General features: G+C 42.5%; 1 protein-coding gene and 1 long non-coding RNA gene across 2 annotated transcripts in view; one reads left to right on the forward strand and one right to left on the reverse strand.

Annotated features, from left to right (window-relative positions):
- Positions 1 to 9,417, forward strand: part of PIWIL2 (piwi like RNA-mediated gene silencing 2) — a 79,360-nt gene extending 69,943 nt beyond the window's left edge. Inside the window, exons 20-22 of the mRNA XM_019641810.1 lie at positions 5,271 to 5,524; positions 6,132 to 6,239; positions 7,521 to 9,417. Coding sequence (XP_019497355.1) covers positions 5,271 to 5,524; positions 6,132 to 6,239; positions 7,521 to 7,677 — 519 coding nt within the window. The 3' untranslated portion in view covers positions 7,678 to 9,417. The remainder of the gene's footprint in view (positions 1 to 5,270; positions 5,525 to 6,131; positions 6,240 to 7,520) is intronic.
- Positions 1 to 16,492, reverse strand: part of LOC109382379 (uncharacterized) — a 22,983-nt gene extending 6,491 nt beyond the window's left edge. Inside the window, exons 1-2 of the long non-coding RNA XR_002123922.1 lie at positions 16,213 to 16,492; positions 13,875 to 14,048 (exon numbers count right to left, since the gene is read on the reverse strand). This is a non-coding gene — a long non-coding RNA (uncharacterized LOC109382379). The remainder of the gene's footprint in view (positions 1 to 13,874; positions 14,049 to 16,212) is intronic.
- Between the last annotated feature and the right edge of the window lie 129 nt (positions 16,493 to 16,621).

Here is a 16,621-nt window from a genome sequence, read left to right on the forward strand (position 1 = left end):
TCAGCTTTTGTTTACCTGGGAATGTCTTAATTTCTTCTTCACTTTTGAAGGAATGCTTTGCCAGATTAAGTTTTGGATGGGTTTTTTCCTTTAGCTATATATATGTATATATATATATATATATTTTTTTTTTTTTTTAAGCTGAGCCATCCTGCCACTTGTTGGCAGCTCAGCGGCAACTCAGCTCGGACCGGGAATCGAACCACTGTTGTTCAGAGCTCATACTCTTGAGCGAGCTCTTAACCAACTGAGCCACTCAGCCCGCCCAGCACACTACATTCTGACCTACAAAGATTCTGATGAGCAATCTGCTGATAATCCTATTTAGGATCCCTTGTATGTGATGATTTGCTTTTACCTTGCTGCTTTCATGATTCTTCATTTATCTTTGGCTTTTGAATATTTGATTATAATGTATCTTGGTGTGGGTCTCTTTAAATTCATCTTACTTAGAGTTCATTGAGCTTCTTGAATGTTTATCTTATTGTCTTTCATCAAATTTAGGAAGTTTTCAGCCATTATTTCTTCAAATGTTCTCTCTGCTTTTCTTTCTTTCTTCTCCTGGGACTCACACAATGTGTACGTTAGTTCACTGGCTGTTATTCTACAGGTCTCTTAGGCTCTTTTCTTCAGATCTTTTTTCTTTCTGTTCCTCAAACTCAATAATTTCTATTGTCCTCTCTTCAAGTTCACTGATTCTTTCTCCTGCCTGCTCAAATCTACCTTTGAATTTGGCTAGTGAATTTTTTTATTTCAGTTATTGTACTTTTCAGCTCTAGAATTTATTTTTGGTTACTTTTTAGGTTTTCTTTTTATTGATAGTTCCATTTTTTTTTTCACACAGTTTATTTTCTCCATATCGTCTCTTAGTTCTTTGAGCATCTTTAAGGTGGTTGTTTAAAGTCTTTGGCTAGTATGTCAGCCATCAGACCTTTTTCAAAGTGACAGTTTCTGTTGATTTAATTTTTTCCTCTGAATGGGTTATATTTATCTTTATTTTTCTGTATGCCTTATGACTTTTTGTTGAAAATGACATTTTAATCCAATAATGTGGTAACTCTGGAAATGAGATTTTTCTCTTTCCCCAGAAGTTGCTGTTTTTCTGTTACTGTTTTTTTATTGTTGTAGGCTGTATCTGTGCTGGGGCTCAGCCTGCAGTGTAAATTTAAGGTCTTCTCAGGTCTTTTCTGAGCCTTTCCCTGGGCATGTGTGGTCACTGTCTGATTTCCCCCACATATGCAGTTGTTTTTTAATGTTCTCGTCTTTAATGCCTGACTCCCAAAAGAGGAAAAGGAGAAAAATGAAGGGGTGGGGGAGGATTGGCATCAGCCTGTTAAATCCACTGGAAGTCACTTCAGCTGGAGGGGAAAGTGCAACACCAATGTCCAGCAGCCTCTCTGTCTGCACTTCTGTAATCAGAAGCAGCAACTAGAAGTCAGAGCACAGATCCTAATATTTGTAGGACAGGGTCCTGAAATGTGCCTGAGGGTTGGGGGTAGTAGCTGCCATTGTGCCAAGAGCTGGTATTAACTGCAATTTACTGTCTTCCTTTGGAAGTTGCAAGCCCTTAACAGACTCCAGAGTTCCAAAATAGTTACACCAGACAGGTTCTGCCAGTGCAGTTGTTACCTAGGTGGGGAGACAGATTTCTGGTGCTTCCTACTCAGCCATCTCCCCAGAATCCCGTCTGTCTGGCCTCTTATTGACCTGGTAAACTTCCTCGGACCTCAGGCCTCCTCTTCTTGCTGCCCACACTCACTCCTGGCATTTGTTCCTTGGAAGCTTCAGAAATTCACTGCTCACCTGTGAAGGCTCCTCTTTTTTGGAAATCAGTTTATCAAGCCCTTCTGTATCTGCTGGTTTTTAATAGTCCCATATATATGTGTGATTTTTATATTATTTTGACTTTTGTGGTGTTACCATGGGAATGAAAGTTTTCTGTATCTTTTGACATCCTGAACTGGAAATGATGTAATATTCATTCTGTTTTTTGTTTTTTTTTTTTTTTTTACTTTATTGGGGAACAGTGTGTTTTTTTCAGGGAACAGTGTGCTTTTTTCCAGGACCCATCAGCTCCAAGTCAGGTTGTTGTCCTTCAATCTTAATTGTGAAAAGCGCAGCTCAGCTGCAAGTCCAGTCGCCGTTTTCAATCTAGTTGGGGGATGGGCGCAGCCCACCATCCCATGTGGGAGTTGAACCAGCAATCCTGTTGCCCAGAGCTCTAATCAACTGAGCCACCTGGCTGCCCTTCCTAATATTCATTCTTAATCATCTTCAGTCTGTTTTGTAGATTGTTGCCAGAGTAATCTTCTAAACGTGGGACTGATAATAGAGGTTGGTCTTCAGTCATTTACTTAACCTTTGTCCAGCCACAGTCTGGGTGTTTGCCCATGCTCTACCTGGATCCTTTACCCTTCTTTGCTGACTGAATTGTCTGCTAATTCTTTCATCATGCCTTTTCCTGAGGTGTAATGTTCACTTCTCCCTCCAGAGAATAAATGTCTTATACTTCTCTGTTCTCAGAGCATTTTACTTACACCTTAATTATGTTATTTATAATGTATTGAGAGCATTTGCTTTATGTATCTGCCTCCCAGTTCTAATTTGAGTTCCATGAATATTTGGATAGTATTGAAGTAATTTTCTGATTTTTTGAGACAAGCACAATGACTCATATCTAGTGGACATTAAGTGTGTTCACACGTTAAAAAAAAGTTCTCAGGCTTTTAGCTGATATTTATTTTCTACTTGACCCTCGCACTGTACCCAGTTCTAGGGATGCCAAGCCAAACAAGCACAACCCTGCTTTGAAGGCACTCACTAATTTATTGTTTTATGTACAGAAGTGTTATAATAATATATAGTACATTTAACCTTTACATGTCACATATCCTGACCCCTCCTTAGAGCTTGGTTTTTATCATTTATGAAGTGACAAGAATGGATGAGATAACCTAGAAAAGTTACCATTGTTGACTGTTACTAGATTTTTAAGGTCCTTGACAACAGGAATCATGTCTTTCACTTCTGGAAGCTTACATAGGGCAGAGTGTAGTGTCTCACACTCAGTGGTTCATTAGCAAATTTTAAAGAGGTGATGTCCATGAATACTTCCAGTGAATTGGATTCCGTTTTTCACTCCAGTGACCTTATGTCCCTTCTCTTAATGTAGGCTCAGTCTCAATTCTGTGTACCACTTTAAATTATGTGCGCGTGCGCGCACACACACACACACACACACACACACACACGTTGCCCAAAAGATGTATACACATTTTATGAAAGGAAAAAAAACCGTATTAAAATTGTAATGCTCAATATATACCGATAACAAAAGATGAACACAAGTCATGTGTATCCATTTTTTTGGCACTCCCAGTGTATTTACTTGATCCCTCTTAACAACCCTGAGTAGGTACAAGGGGGTCATTTATCTCCATTTTTCAAGTGAGGAAACTTAGTCTTCATGATTACAGCTGAAGCGCGGCAGAGTGAGCCTCAGTCCCAGGTTGCCTGGCCCCAGGTCCAGAGTGCTTCCTCTGCGTGTCCGCATCTGTGAAATGAGGGTTTCTTCCATATCTAAGTGCCTGTGGTACCCACTTTTTAACACAGCGTATCATTTAGGGGTCTTTGGGAAATCACAGGAATGTGCTAACTTTAGCAAAAGGGGAATTGATTAATAGGATTGTGGAGAGTCTAAGAGGAATGGTGAGAAGGTTGAGTGTCAAGCTGGGAAATATGCACAGGAGACATGAAAGGGCCCCGCATCAAAGGGACCAAACTCCAAGTGATTTTCATTCTCTGCTCAAGATTCAGAGCAACCGAGGAATGTTCTGTTGGTGTGGCTTGAGTCATCTCTCTGTTCTTTGGTTAGTGCAGTGGTTCTCAGCTGGGGGCTATTTTGTTCTCTCAGTGGGCAGTGTCTAAAGACATTTTGGGTTATAACTGGGGGAGCTTGCTACTGGCATCTAGTGGGTGGAGGTCCAAATGCTGTTAAATATCCTGTAGTGAGGAGAATGGACTAGATGAACTAGACCTAACAAAGAATTATCCAGCCCCACATGTCAGTAGTGCTGAGGGTGAGAAAGCCTAGATTAGGGGAAGGAACCTCGATTAGTAGCCCCACAAGGCTCTCTTGTTGGAGGCAGGAAGAAACTAGAAGCTCTGACCAAAAAAAGGTGCAATAGATGTTAGACAGTGAAAACCAACACAGAAACAAAAAAGTGCTACCAACTGGGGCAGAAATTCTAATCTTGGAATATGAAGATCAATTACATGTTTGTAAATTTACTACTTGAAGTTGTCTCTCTCAGAAAAAAAGGAACATTTATAAAATATTTGCAATTCTGAACTTGGGCTCCAAAACAATTCTGGGTGATTATTTTAAGAAAGGGTTCTTTGAAATGAAACTTAAATTTTCATGTAGAGTAAGTAACATATAGGGAATGTATATAGTATGTGCATATTTAATGCAGTGATAATTTAGGTTTTGTGAACAAAACCCAAGAATGAGCTGCACTCAACTAGAATCAAACTGTCACTTATTATTAACTGTGAATTAAACTAAAATACTTTTCAGAGAACTTCTGGTTTAAAATGGAACATCTTTTTCTCCAACTGTTGAAGTTGAACATGACTAGAACATAATTATATTCTCAAATGGGGAAAAAATTATTCTTTGAACTGATTTAAGCCAGCACTTGATTTGCTTTGGATCCGAGGACAGTTTGCTAATTACTAGTTACAGTAAAAATGTGTTTCACATTATACCTGATTGTAGGATAATATTTAGTAAAGGACCCTTTCACTTGTTAGCAACTTTGGATGTTGCTGGTACATAAAAATGTGAGGATGGTCCATCTGTGGGATGTGTGGTCTATGTTAGAATTTCTCTAACAGTTCACCTTGTTCTTGGCCTAGACAGTAATTAGTGTTAAATCCAAGTAGAAGGAAGATTGATTCAGCCCATAATTTTCCTCCCATTCCTTCTAATTTTGTTCACACTGAATATGACCCATATGCATGTGACTCATAACTTGTTTATTTTGCTTTCATATTTTATAAAACCTTTGCTGTACCAGGCCTGTTTTACTACCCTGAGGAAGTATAAAAATGACAAGAAGCTTTCTCCCCCTGTGCTCTTCTGACACGGTGGCTTTGGGCCCAGCTGTCAGAGGGATCTGCTGCGTCCCCAGGTAGTGCTCTGTCACTCACTGCCTGTGCTCATTAGCCCCAGGGCTCCACGCTCACCTCAGTAGGTGTCATTTCAGGTGAACCACTGTCTCCCAGAGAAGATCGTGGTGTACCGTGATGGAGTGTCTGACGGCCAGCTAAAGACAGTTGCCAACTATGAGATTCCTCAGCTACAGAAGTGTTTTGAAGCTTTTGAGAATTATCAGCCCAAGATGGTGGTATTCGTAGTTCAAAAGAAAATCAGCACCAATCTGTACCTGGCCGCCACGGAGCACTTTACGACTCCCTCCCCTGGGACTGTGGTAGATCATACAATAACAAGCTGTGAGTGGTAAGTGGACAAAACATGACATTTCAGCAAGAATTAGGTTGCGAAAGTTATCCATTTACTGGGTATTGGAATGGGTGGGTTGCCTGGAGAGTGGAATGGAATCCTCAGAGTTTACTGTTAAAAAAAATAAAGCTTAAAAAACTATTAGGGGGCCGGCCGAGTGGCTCAGTTGGTTAAGAGCTCACTCAAGAGTTTGAGCTCTGAGCAACAGCGGTTCGAGTCCTGGCCCGAGCTGAGCAGCCGCTGAGCTGCCAACAGGTGGCAGGATGGCTCAGCTAAAAAAAAAAAAAAAACTATTAGGAAAAAAAACAATAATAAAGTTTTTATTTCTTAAGTATAAAATATTGAACATAACTTCTTTCCCTAAGCTCATACATGTTTAACGTTCTGCACACAGAAATGGTAGTTTCTACCACCATTCTGGAATAGCCTGTCAAGTCAGGAGACCTGAGTTCTAATCATGGTTTGGTCCCTCTATGTCCTTGAACCAGTCATTTGACCTCTCTGAGAGCCTTAGGTGAAGGGACTACAATGATCTCCAAGACCTTTTCCACTTTTATTTGGCCAAATCCAACCATATCATTACTTTGTCCTTTTTCTTTACTAGGGTGGACTTCTACCTTCTTGCTCATCATGTACGTCAGGGTTGTGGCATTCCTACCCATTATGTGTGTATTCTCAACACTGCAAACCTGAGCCCTGATCATATGCAGAGGTGAGCCGACCAGTAACTCACTCTTTCTCACTGTTAAATAATTCTGGACAGCTAGCTAAGGTGGAGTCACTGCCCACCCCCAGGAATATTTACCCCTTGAGTTTCTTTATGTCTTTCGTGATAATGGTAACTTTTTGAGAAATGATTGGTAATCCTTGTTGTACATTAAAATTACTTGAAGAGGCTGGCCAAGTGGCTCAGTTGGTTAAGAGCTCGCTCAAGAGTTTGAGCTCTGAGCAACAGCGGTTCGAGTCCCGGCCCTAGCTGAGCAGCTGCTGAGCTGCCAACAGGTGGCAGGATGGCTCAGCTAAAAAAAAAATAATAATAAAAATAAAATTACTTGAAGAGCTTCAAAAAAAGTACTGATGTCCGAGGAGTCACCCCCAACCATTCTGAGGCATTTATATTTTTAAAAACTGCCCTGGGGCCGGCCAAGTGGCGCGATGGTTAAGAACTGGCTTGGGACGCCAGAGGGCCCTGGTTCAGATCCCACATATGAGGGCCAGTGACACTGCCCTCTACAGCTAAGATGCTGAACAACAGCTCAACCTGGAGCTGGGCTGCTATGAGTCGCCGGCGACGGCGTAGGCTGCAGCCCCTGTGGCAGTGGGTTGCCATGGGCTACCGTGTGTAGCCAGCAGCCAGCGTGAGCGGCCAGCAGCCGCAGTGAGCGGCCGTCCAGAAGCCGGCGACTGATCTGCCTCACCCGGGAAGAGCGCAATGATGGTGCCAACTTGGGCCGGTGGGGCAACGTCCCCCACAACTAGACTGAAGAACAAAAGGACAGCAACTTGTCTGTTCCCTTTCCCCCGATTCCCCAGCGCTGTTCCCCTCCCCCCAATTCCCCAATAAAATCTTAAAAAAAAAACTGCTCTGGATGATTTTGACATCCAACCCAATTTGAGACCCAAAGCCCTTAAACTCAGATTATATAAATACTTTGCTGGGGTACTTATCCTTCTGCAGGCTCTTCTTGAAGCAAAACAAACAAACAAAACTCTTCCTTGTTTTGGTAGAAAAATGAGTGGGGGGGAGCACTTAAAGTGACTTACTGACTTGAGGACTAAATTGTCCTCCTGACTTACAAATGGTGGAAACAGAAACAATTCTACTTAAAAATTATTCCCAAAGGTTGCATCATGTAAAAATAAATAAGTAAAAGTTGCATCATATATTCCTTAATCCCCCCGTTTGCTGGAAAGTATGCACCCATAAGTACATAATCATGCCCCAAATTGAAGGTGAAGCGTCATCAGGATTGTATTTTCTTCTTGGCTGCAGGTTGACTTTCAAACTATGCCACATGTACTGGAATTGGCCGGGTACCATCAGAGTTCCAGCTCCTTGCAAGTATGCCCACAAGCTAGCTTTCCTGTCAGGACAAATCTTGCATCATGAACCAGCCATCCAGCTGTGCGAGAACCTGTTCTTTCTGTGACTGGACGACCAGGATACGGGCTGGGTAGAGAAGTTAGACTTCTGGACTCGGCTGTGATTCATGCAGGATCAACACAGACTGAAGGGACTTTTGTGTTCATGTTTTCTCTTTCTCCAACCCAGTAGAATAAGACATCTTTTTTCCCTTTATTTCTATTTTAAACCTGGTATCATCAAGAAGCACGTTCCATTCCAAGTATCAGCTGGAAATTGCCTTGTTGCCTTTATAGAGCAAATGGGGGTGATACTGCTGCTGTGTACATGGAATGGGTGAATACGGGGCAACCTTTCAGAGCCTGCAAAGCCAACAGGAGCTGTAGAAACCTCCAGAAGCTGCAATTACACCTGGAAGCTCTGCTTACTAAGCAGTTCTCACTTCTGGTGCCAGAAGTAATGATGAATGAGGTCACTGCATGTTCCTTAAAGTAGAGAGTTACTTTGTTTGAGCAACTGAGAAAAGTCATAAAAAGGCCTGGAAGGCAAAAATTTTTCAAGATATGACTGTTGCTGGCAAGTGTGAAAGACGTGTAGTAAAACCAGCTGGTGGGATAGTCAGGCCCTTGCAGACCTAATCTCCAGGAATTGTTTCTGACACCTGTGATTTAAACTGACTGAAAGGGGCATTTATTTCTCCGTTGGCCTCCTGAGAAAGACCAGATAAAGTTTTTCTGTTTATTTTAGTTACTACGGTAGACCGTGTTGATTTCCTTCCTACCTCCCAGATGCACACACACACCTTTACACTTTACTATTGATCTTTAGTAAGTTTCAGGTTTTAGATTAGGAATCACAACACGTGAAATTCAACAGCAAGGAAGGATTATGATGGGATGTGACTTTTTCTTGAACATTTCTCCCAGGCGTGTGGCGTTTTTCTCTGTTGGTTTGTTTGTGAATTGAATCACTCATTTCCCTTGCCCAATAACCTCTTCCTGGCTCTTGGCTCGTTTTGTTAGGAATTTTTCTGAATCCAGGTTAAGGTTTCCAGAACTTGACTTTGGAAAACATGACACTCCTGCCAAAGTCCAGACATTTCAGTTTAGAAAGTTATCACTATGCCTGTGGGTTGCAGTGTTTTGGGAAGCACTGTTTTTTGTGTTTATTTTCCCTGTTTTAAAGTCTTCCAGTCCCTTCAGGGTAACTTCAGTCTTACCTTGCTTTAACTCGGTTTTTAAAACTAGTTTTATTTAAGCTTTGCAAACTTTTATTTATTTATTTATTTATTTATTTATTTATTTATTTTATTTTATTTTTTGGCATGGTGGCAGGGAAGGGACGAAACAGAAATTCCATTTTATATGACAGTGTGTGAGGAAAGAAATTTTAGCTTGAAACTCCTCAGAAGAAGAAAACCAAGCAAGGTGTGAGTTTGTCGCAGCGCCCAGCGGGGGCTGAGGAGTGCTGGGTGTTGATGGTCCCCAAGTGCACTCTTGGTTACACTGGGAGCCTGGGACATTGGGGGAGGCAGAGACCTGGAATTTTAAAACCACTGAATCAAACAAATTGGAGCACAGGTCTCTGGCTTAACAGATCACTTTTCTGATTCTCTCTGGAAGCATATTGAATTTCTCTTTGGAAGTTGGATTTCCTAATACTCATTTTTCTCTTATCAGAAAAGGCAAATATTTGAATAGTCTACAAAAATTTTTTCACTTTTTACTCCTGGTTTTCTTGCTTTGTTTTCCAGTCTTAATGTGAAATGATTGGGTCACCAGGTGGGAAATAAATAAAAGCAAATGTGTATAAATGTGCCATTGTGTTTGAAATAGTGTTATTGATACAGGTTTTTCCTTCATAGAGCTGTAATACTTGAATTATTAATTTATTACTAGAATTATTAATTTATTACTCTGCATGCAAGGTGCAACTCCAGTATCAGTAGCTAGGTAATTTCACTGTGACTTGGGTAGTAAGATTTCTTGGAAAAGACACTAACAGCCTTACTTCTGGAACAGAGTTAGGCACTTGTGTGTATGTGTGTGTTTGTCTTATTTTTTAAATCTCTTTTCCCATCAGACAGTTTTTATTAGTTTTATGTGAGAGCCAGCTCCCAAGGGTGGCCCTCCCCCTCCTCTTTTTCTACTGCTTGCTCTTCTTTTCATGCACTTCATGGTGTGTATACAACCCTTAAAAATACCTTCCCAAAGCACTTTGGCTGCTTGCTTCATCACTACATCCCATTCTACTTACTTAGAAACTCATTAAATGATACAGTGCTTCATTTACATGCACACTCCGACAAACTTCTTAAATGATGCGGAGCTTTTTGAACTCATTCTAGAAAGAACCTAATTTCTATATAGTGCTACAGGGCCATTTTTAGTTGGGCAGCGTTTTTTTGAATGGTGTGAAAAAGAAAAGTTTTCCAAATGACTAGCGCTTTATATTGAAAATGTGAAACTTTGTGCCTGAAATTTCTCAGTGACTTGGGATTATTGGAGAAGACCCTGTTCTCTCTCTGTGGCTCTATTGCTAGCTTTGTCTGAGTGTCTTAGTAGCTTTTCCTGTGTGGACTTTCTTTCTTTCTTTAAAAGAGGAAAATCAAGAGGACGAGAAAACAAGCCACAGACGGGGAGAAAATATTTGAAAGGATATATCTGATAAAGGACTCTTATCCAAAATATACAAAGAACTCTTAAAACTCAACGTTAAGAAAATAATCTGATTAACAATTGGGCAAAAGACCTGAACAGACATCCCACACCAAAGAAAATATACAGTTGGCAAATAAACATGAATAGACGCTCAACATCATATGTCATTGGAGAACTACAAATTAAAATTAGATAACCATTACACACCTGTTAGAATGGCCAAAATCCAAAACGCTGACAAGAACAAATGCTGGCGAGGATGTGGAGCAATAGGAACTCCCATTCATTGATGGTGGGAATGCAAAATGGTACTGTCACTTTGGAAACCATTTAGCAGTTTCTTACCAAACCAAACATACTGTTACCAATACGATCCAGCAACATACTCCTTGGTATTTTGCCCAAATGAGTTGAAAACTTATGTCCCCACAAAAACCTGTATACAGATGTTTATAGCATCTTCATTCTTTATTCATAACTGCCCAAACTAGGAGGCAGCCAAGATACCCTTCAGTAGGTGAATCGATAAATAAACTGTGGTACATCCAAACGATGGACTATTATTCGGTGCTACAAAGAAATGGGTATGAAGCCATGAAAAGACATAGAGGAAACTTAATTGCATATTGCTAAGTGAAAGAAGCCAATCTGAAAAGGCTACATACTATGTGAGTCCAACTATATGACATTGTGGAAAAGGCAAAACGATGGAGACAGTAAAAAGATCAGGGTTTAGGGGAAAGGAAGGGATGAATAGGCAGAGCACAGGATTGCGAGGGCAAGGAAAACTAATCTGTGTGGTACTGTAACGGTGGATACATGGCATTATACATTTGTCCAAACCCACGGAATGTGAAAGCCTAAGCATGAATCCTGAGGTAAAAACTATGGACTTGGGGTGATTAGGATGTGTCAGTGGAGGTTCAGCAGTTGTAACAAAAATACCACCCTGGTGGGGGTTGTTGATGGTGGGGGAGGCTGTGTGTATATGGGAACTCTCTACTTCCTGTGGTTTTGCTGAGAACCTAAAACTGCTCTAAAAATACATATTTTTTTTAATGAGTAAACAAGGGAGACTTCTGGAAGCATGTCACGCTGAGCTGACCATACTGACAAATGTTGGCCAGAATAGGAAAATATTTTTTTGTTAAGTACCTGAATTTGGGGGAAATGGAACAAGGGACAGAAGAAGGAAGGAAGGAGAATATCAAGGTCCAAGACAGAAAGGGCAGCCGGAGTGGTAATAGTTGATGACAACACAGCTGCCAGGGTTAATGGACAAAATGCAGGAGCACTGAGGTTTTTCGTTCTAGGAAAGGCTAGAAGATGAAGCCTTATACCCTGTGAGATGCACAATAGCTGGAGTGAAGTCTCCTGGAGGAAGAGAGCTGGAGCCTGGAAGGGGAGTAGAACGTCCCTGCCAACCATCCTGGGGCAGCAGCAAGGAAACTCAGAGGTAAAAAGGCATTCACATACAGGTGTGTGTAGTCCATATTTATATTACTAGCATGAAGGAGTCCACAAGCTGAAAAATTAACCACAAAGATTGGCCTGGACTGGTGAGAGCCCTGAAGCCTGCAGAAGCAAATACTAAGCCAATTTGATTGCAGCACAGAGAGGTATAAATGGGAACAATGAAAGAGGAGAGGAGAGAATGAGAAGGTCCAACACTTGCCTAATAGGAGTTCCTGCAAGTTAAAATAGAAAGAATGAGCAACACAATGGAAGACAACGACAGAATTTTTCAGAATTAGAAACAAACATGAATCCTCTACCTGAGGAAACTCATTGAAGATCAAGAAAAGCACATCTGGGCTGGCGCGATGGTTAAGAACTGGCTTAGGACGCCAGAGGGCCCCAGTTCGGATCCCACATATGAGGGCCAGTGACACTGCCCTCCACAGCTAAGATGCTGAACAACAGCTCAACCTGGAGCTGGGCTGCCGTGAGTCGCTGGCGATGGTGTAGGCTGCAGTCCCTGTGGCAGTGGGTTGCCATGGGCTACCGTGGGTAGCCAGCAGCCAGCGTGAGCGGCCAGCAGCCAGCGTGAGTGGCCGTCCAGAAGCCGGTGACTGATCTGCCTCGCCCGGGAAGAGCGTAATGATGGTGCCAACTTGGGCCAGTGAAGCAACGTCCTCCACAACTAGACTGCAGAACGAAAGGACAGCAACTTGTCTGTTCCCCTTCCCCCAATTCCCCAGCACTGTTCCCATCCCCCCAATTCCCCAATAAAAATCTTTAAAAAAAAAAAAAAAGAAAGAAAAGCACTTCCACTCCTACCCTTATCCAAGTGACACTACCCTTATCCAAGTGACACACTGGAACACCAAAGATAGAGAATCTTAAAAACAAGCAGAGGAGGGCCGGCCGAGTGGCACGTTGGTTAAGAGTTGGCTTGGGACGCCAGCTCTGAGCAACAGGCCCCAGTTCGGATCCCACATTAGGGCCAGTGATGCTGCACCCTCTACAGCTAAGATGGTGAACAACAGCTCGACCTGGAGCTGGGCTGCCATAAGTCACCGGCAACGGCGTAGGCTGCAGTGGAGCTGCAGTGGGTTCCCGTAAGCTACCGTGAGCGGCCAGCAGCCGGCGTGAGCTGCCAAGAGCCGCCATGAGCGGCCGTCCAGTGACCAGCAACCGATCTGCCTCCCCGGAAAGAGCACAATGATAATATCAACATGGACCAATGAAGCGACGTCATCCACAACTAGACTGAAGAACAAAAGGACAGCAACTTGTCTGTTTCCCTTCCCTGATTCCCCAATGCTGTTCCCCTCTCCCAATTTCCCAATAAAATCTTTAAAAACAAAAACAACCAGAGGTGAAAGAGATTGCTTACAAAGAAAGGTCATCAAACCAGCCACACTGTCATCACCCACAGCAGATGCTTAAGACAAAAGGAATAATAACTTCATGCAACATCAGGTTGGAATTCTGTTCCTAGCTAAACATTAATTCAAAGATGATGACAAAAGTAATATTTTCTAATGAAGACCAGAGCAGAAATTAATGAAACACAATAGAAAAATAGTAGAGAAAATCAGCAACACTTAAAGTTGGCTCTTTGAAAAGATTGACAAAATGGGTAAAACCTTTAGCTAGATTGGCGAAGAAAAAGACATTACTAAAAACAGGAATAAAAGGGGACTATTGATGTTACAGAAATAAAAAGGACTATAAGGGAATGATATGAACAATTAAACGACAACAATTTAGGTATCATAGCTGAAATGGACAAATAAAATTCCTAGAGATAACTTGCTACTGAACCCAGCATTACTTTTCCCAATTCTTGATCTGCCAAAACCATCAGATAACAGAAGCCATCGAGGCTTCTAAAGGTGTTCTAACTCGTTTGGCTGGTGGAGTGTGGGATGCTGGTCCTCAGACTTGATTTTGGGTAAACTAGAACCTTCACATTCCCTCTGACTCTCTTACATTTGTTAAGCCATACCAAACCAGAAAACTCATTTCCCCCCTTAAAAGTATCACAGAAACCTGGTCATGGGTTTCTCTCTTCAGTCTCTCTTGAGCTGGCCTGGTAGCTGGGGAGTGGAAAGGGGGTCTTTGCCCCAGCCTGCTGGTAAGTAAGTTAGTTGCCTACCTTGTTGACACAAACCACAGAGGGGCTTTGATTTTCTGAGTCCGCAGTCCACCCCATACACACTCAGGGCTGGGGGGCTCATTTCTCTGGCTTCTTTCCCAAGGCTGTTCCACTCCCTCAGGCTGTAGGAAATCTCTCTGCATATCTTTTTGCAGCAGCAGGTAGCTGTGGTATCTTGCCAGAAGGGAAATAGCAGTCACAAAAAGTGTCAGATTTTTGTGCTTCGTTCCCTTAAACACTGCCCAACATCAAACTTAGTGAGCTGGCCTATTCATGAATCCAACAAATATTTGTTGAGACTCTGTTATGTGCAAGATGTTATGTTAGTGGATGCAGTTCTACACAAATCTTTGGTAATCAAGACAGATTAAGGTCTAATGAGATTAGGGATAGAAATAAAATAATTTTAGGGGGAAAATGCAAGTACATTAACTATAAAATGTTTTAATTCTGTGAATTATGACAGTAATGGGTCATGAAATCAATTTTTGGTTTTGTTACCACTTTTTAAAACATGGAAATAGAATACAAAATATCAGTACATTGCAATATACTGAGCAAATTGTGTAAAATTTATGATTGCTATATTATTTGTACTGGAGTTGCAGTGTAAAATATTTTTTAATGTGGGTTACAGTAAAAAAAAATTGGAAGGACAGATAAAATATGCTTCAGAAGAATCAAGCTGCTTTCTGAAGGGAGGTAGCTTTGAAGAGTTAGAATTTTGACAAGTGGAAATGGGGTAATAAGAGGAAAAAAGGGCATATTAGGTCAAGATAAAGATAGAATTGGGACCCCAAACCTGGCATTAGGTGTGAAAGCCTGAGTACTAACTACTCAACGACAAGGATAGACTTGGTCAGGGTATACCTACAGAATTTTGTGTGGGGGTGGATATGGAGAGTTAAGACCTTTTGATTTCAAGCTGTGTTAATAATTAATTGTATTCCCCTAATGGGTTACTGATAGCTTATCAGCTTTGGTGGACTTTGGCAGCTCTACCCTTCCTCTGGTTGCAAACAAGCAGAGAACGCTGTGATAGGCACTGTGGTGGGTGTCTTGTCCTGCCGCCCCTCTGGTCTCTCTGACAGGTGCTTTATTTTCCTGTGGGTAGTATTGATACCTGGCCTGGAAAAACCATGGGATTGGACCTCAATTTTCAGAAGAGATTCACACCCTTTGTAATATGTATTTATGGCCTTCGTACTTTTCAGAGCTCTCTGTGTTAGAAGCATGCTTGTTTTACTTAATCTCTGGTGAGTTTCTCATGCCTTTTCCCAAAATTAAGGACAGGAAGGAGTGGTACAGACTGGACCATTTCTGACAGCCCCATTGGAGATGGGATTAAGAATCCCAAATGGATGACATAATGTCTGAAAAACACTCCATGTTTAACCAAGAAAGACAAATATAAAGGGCTATTACAAAGATGACGGGCTCTGAGGGAAATTCTGCAACAGATACTATTACTTTTGAAATCGCTTGGAAAATGTAACATCACCCCACCCCTTACCCAACTGGAGCACTGTAATTGCAGGGTGAGAATAATTGAATTTTAGAAAAAGCCGGGGCCCAAGCTAGTGGCTTCAAGAGTGGCATAAACAATCTACCCGTTCTGGCATTTGCTTCAGTGCTCTCTCTCTCTTTCCCTCTCTGCCCAGTCCTGAAGGACAAGTTGCCATCCAGCCCCGGATTCTTCCTGCCACCTGCTCCAGGGATTGTTTGCTCTCTTTGCCATTAGTGCACCTGGGCATCTTCTCCCTTGGACCTGCAGAGGGGGAAGTGGTCCCCCTTCCCTGTGCCAATGCACAGACACCCAGTGCCAGCTGGGCACCAGCCATTGAGCTAGTCAGGGACGTGAGTACTAACTAGGTACAGTTCTGTCAGAAGGCCCTTCTTTTGGGTCCCCTAGACCCAGGTGGCCGCTGGCTTAGCTGTAGAGGAAATAATCAAGATGTCCAGCAGATTAGAACAATGGGAGTTTAACGGGTGGCTTATTTTCTCAAGAAATTTGCATTTCCGAGTCCTGATATCCACCTCAATAGGACTATCCCACATCAAAGAGACTCCTAGGACGCTCCTCACACAAAAATTAACACTTTCCCCAGCTTTGGGTTAAGAAATCTGGCTCCTTAGGGGGAGAGGTGTGACATCTAGCTCGAAAAGAGAGTAATATGGTTTATTTAGCAAGTGAACAGGAAATTTTTGTTCTTTTGGCTGGTGGGAAAATGCAGAAGAAACATCATCTGGGTGCGTCCCTTTTGGGGGTACATTTCAGAACTGAATTGGGGAGGGATGAGAAGTTTTTTACATTAATCAGAATTCTTAAAATACATACATATTGGTCAAGTGAGTAGCAGTCTTACTTCTGGGGGATGGAGGCCAGGTTGAGAGTTTCCCACGTAAGGGGGAAAGGTCTTGATGGGAGGTTTCCAGAGGAAGGAGGAGCCTGTGGGGCCTCAGTGAATGAAGAATGGAATTCACCACGCGATTAGAAGATGAAACCGACCAAGCTAGGACTCGGCGAGCTAAGGTCTCCAATTGGGGCAGCGAGGCACAGAAGAGCGCGGGCTCATCCGGAAAGCCCTGGGCAAGCCAAGCGCAGGTCCGGGTCTAACGGGCAGCGGACCGGTACTTCCCGTCCGTAGCCCTCCCTCCAGCGGGGACCCCACGTGGCAGGCCCCAGGGAGCGCAGGGTGGGGAGGGGGCGGGGCTAGGGGCGGGGGCGGGGCGAGGCTGACGCGCAG

The sequence above is a fragment of the Hipposideros armiger genome, unplaced genomic scaffold (assembly GCF_001890085.2).
Source record: "Hipposideros armiger isolate ML-2016 unplaced genomic scaffold, ASM189008v1 scaffold_64, whole genome shotgun sequence".
Lineage (NCBI taxonomy): Eukaryota > Metazoa > Chordata > Mammalia > Chiroptera > Hipposideridae > Hipposideros > Hipposideros armiger.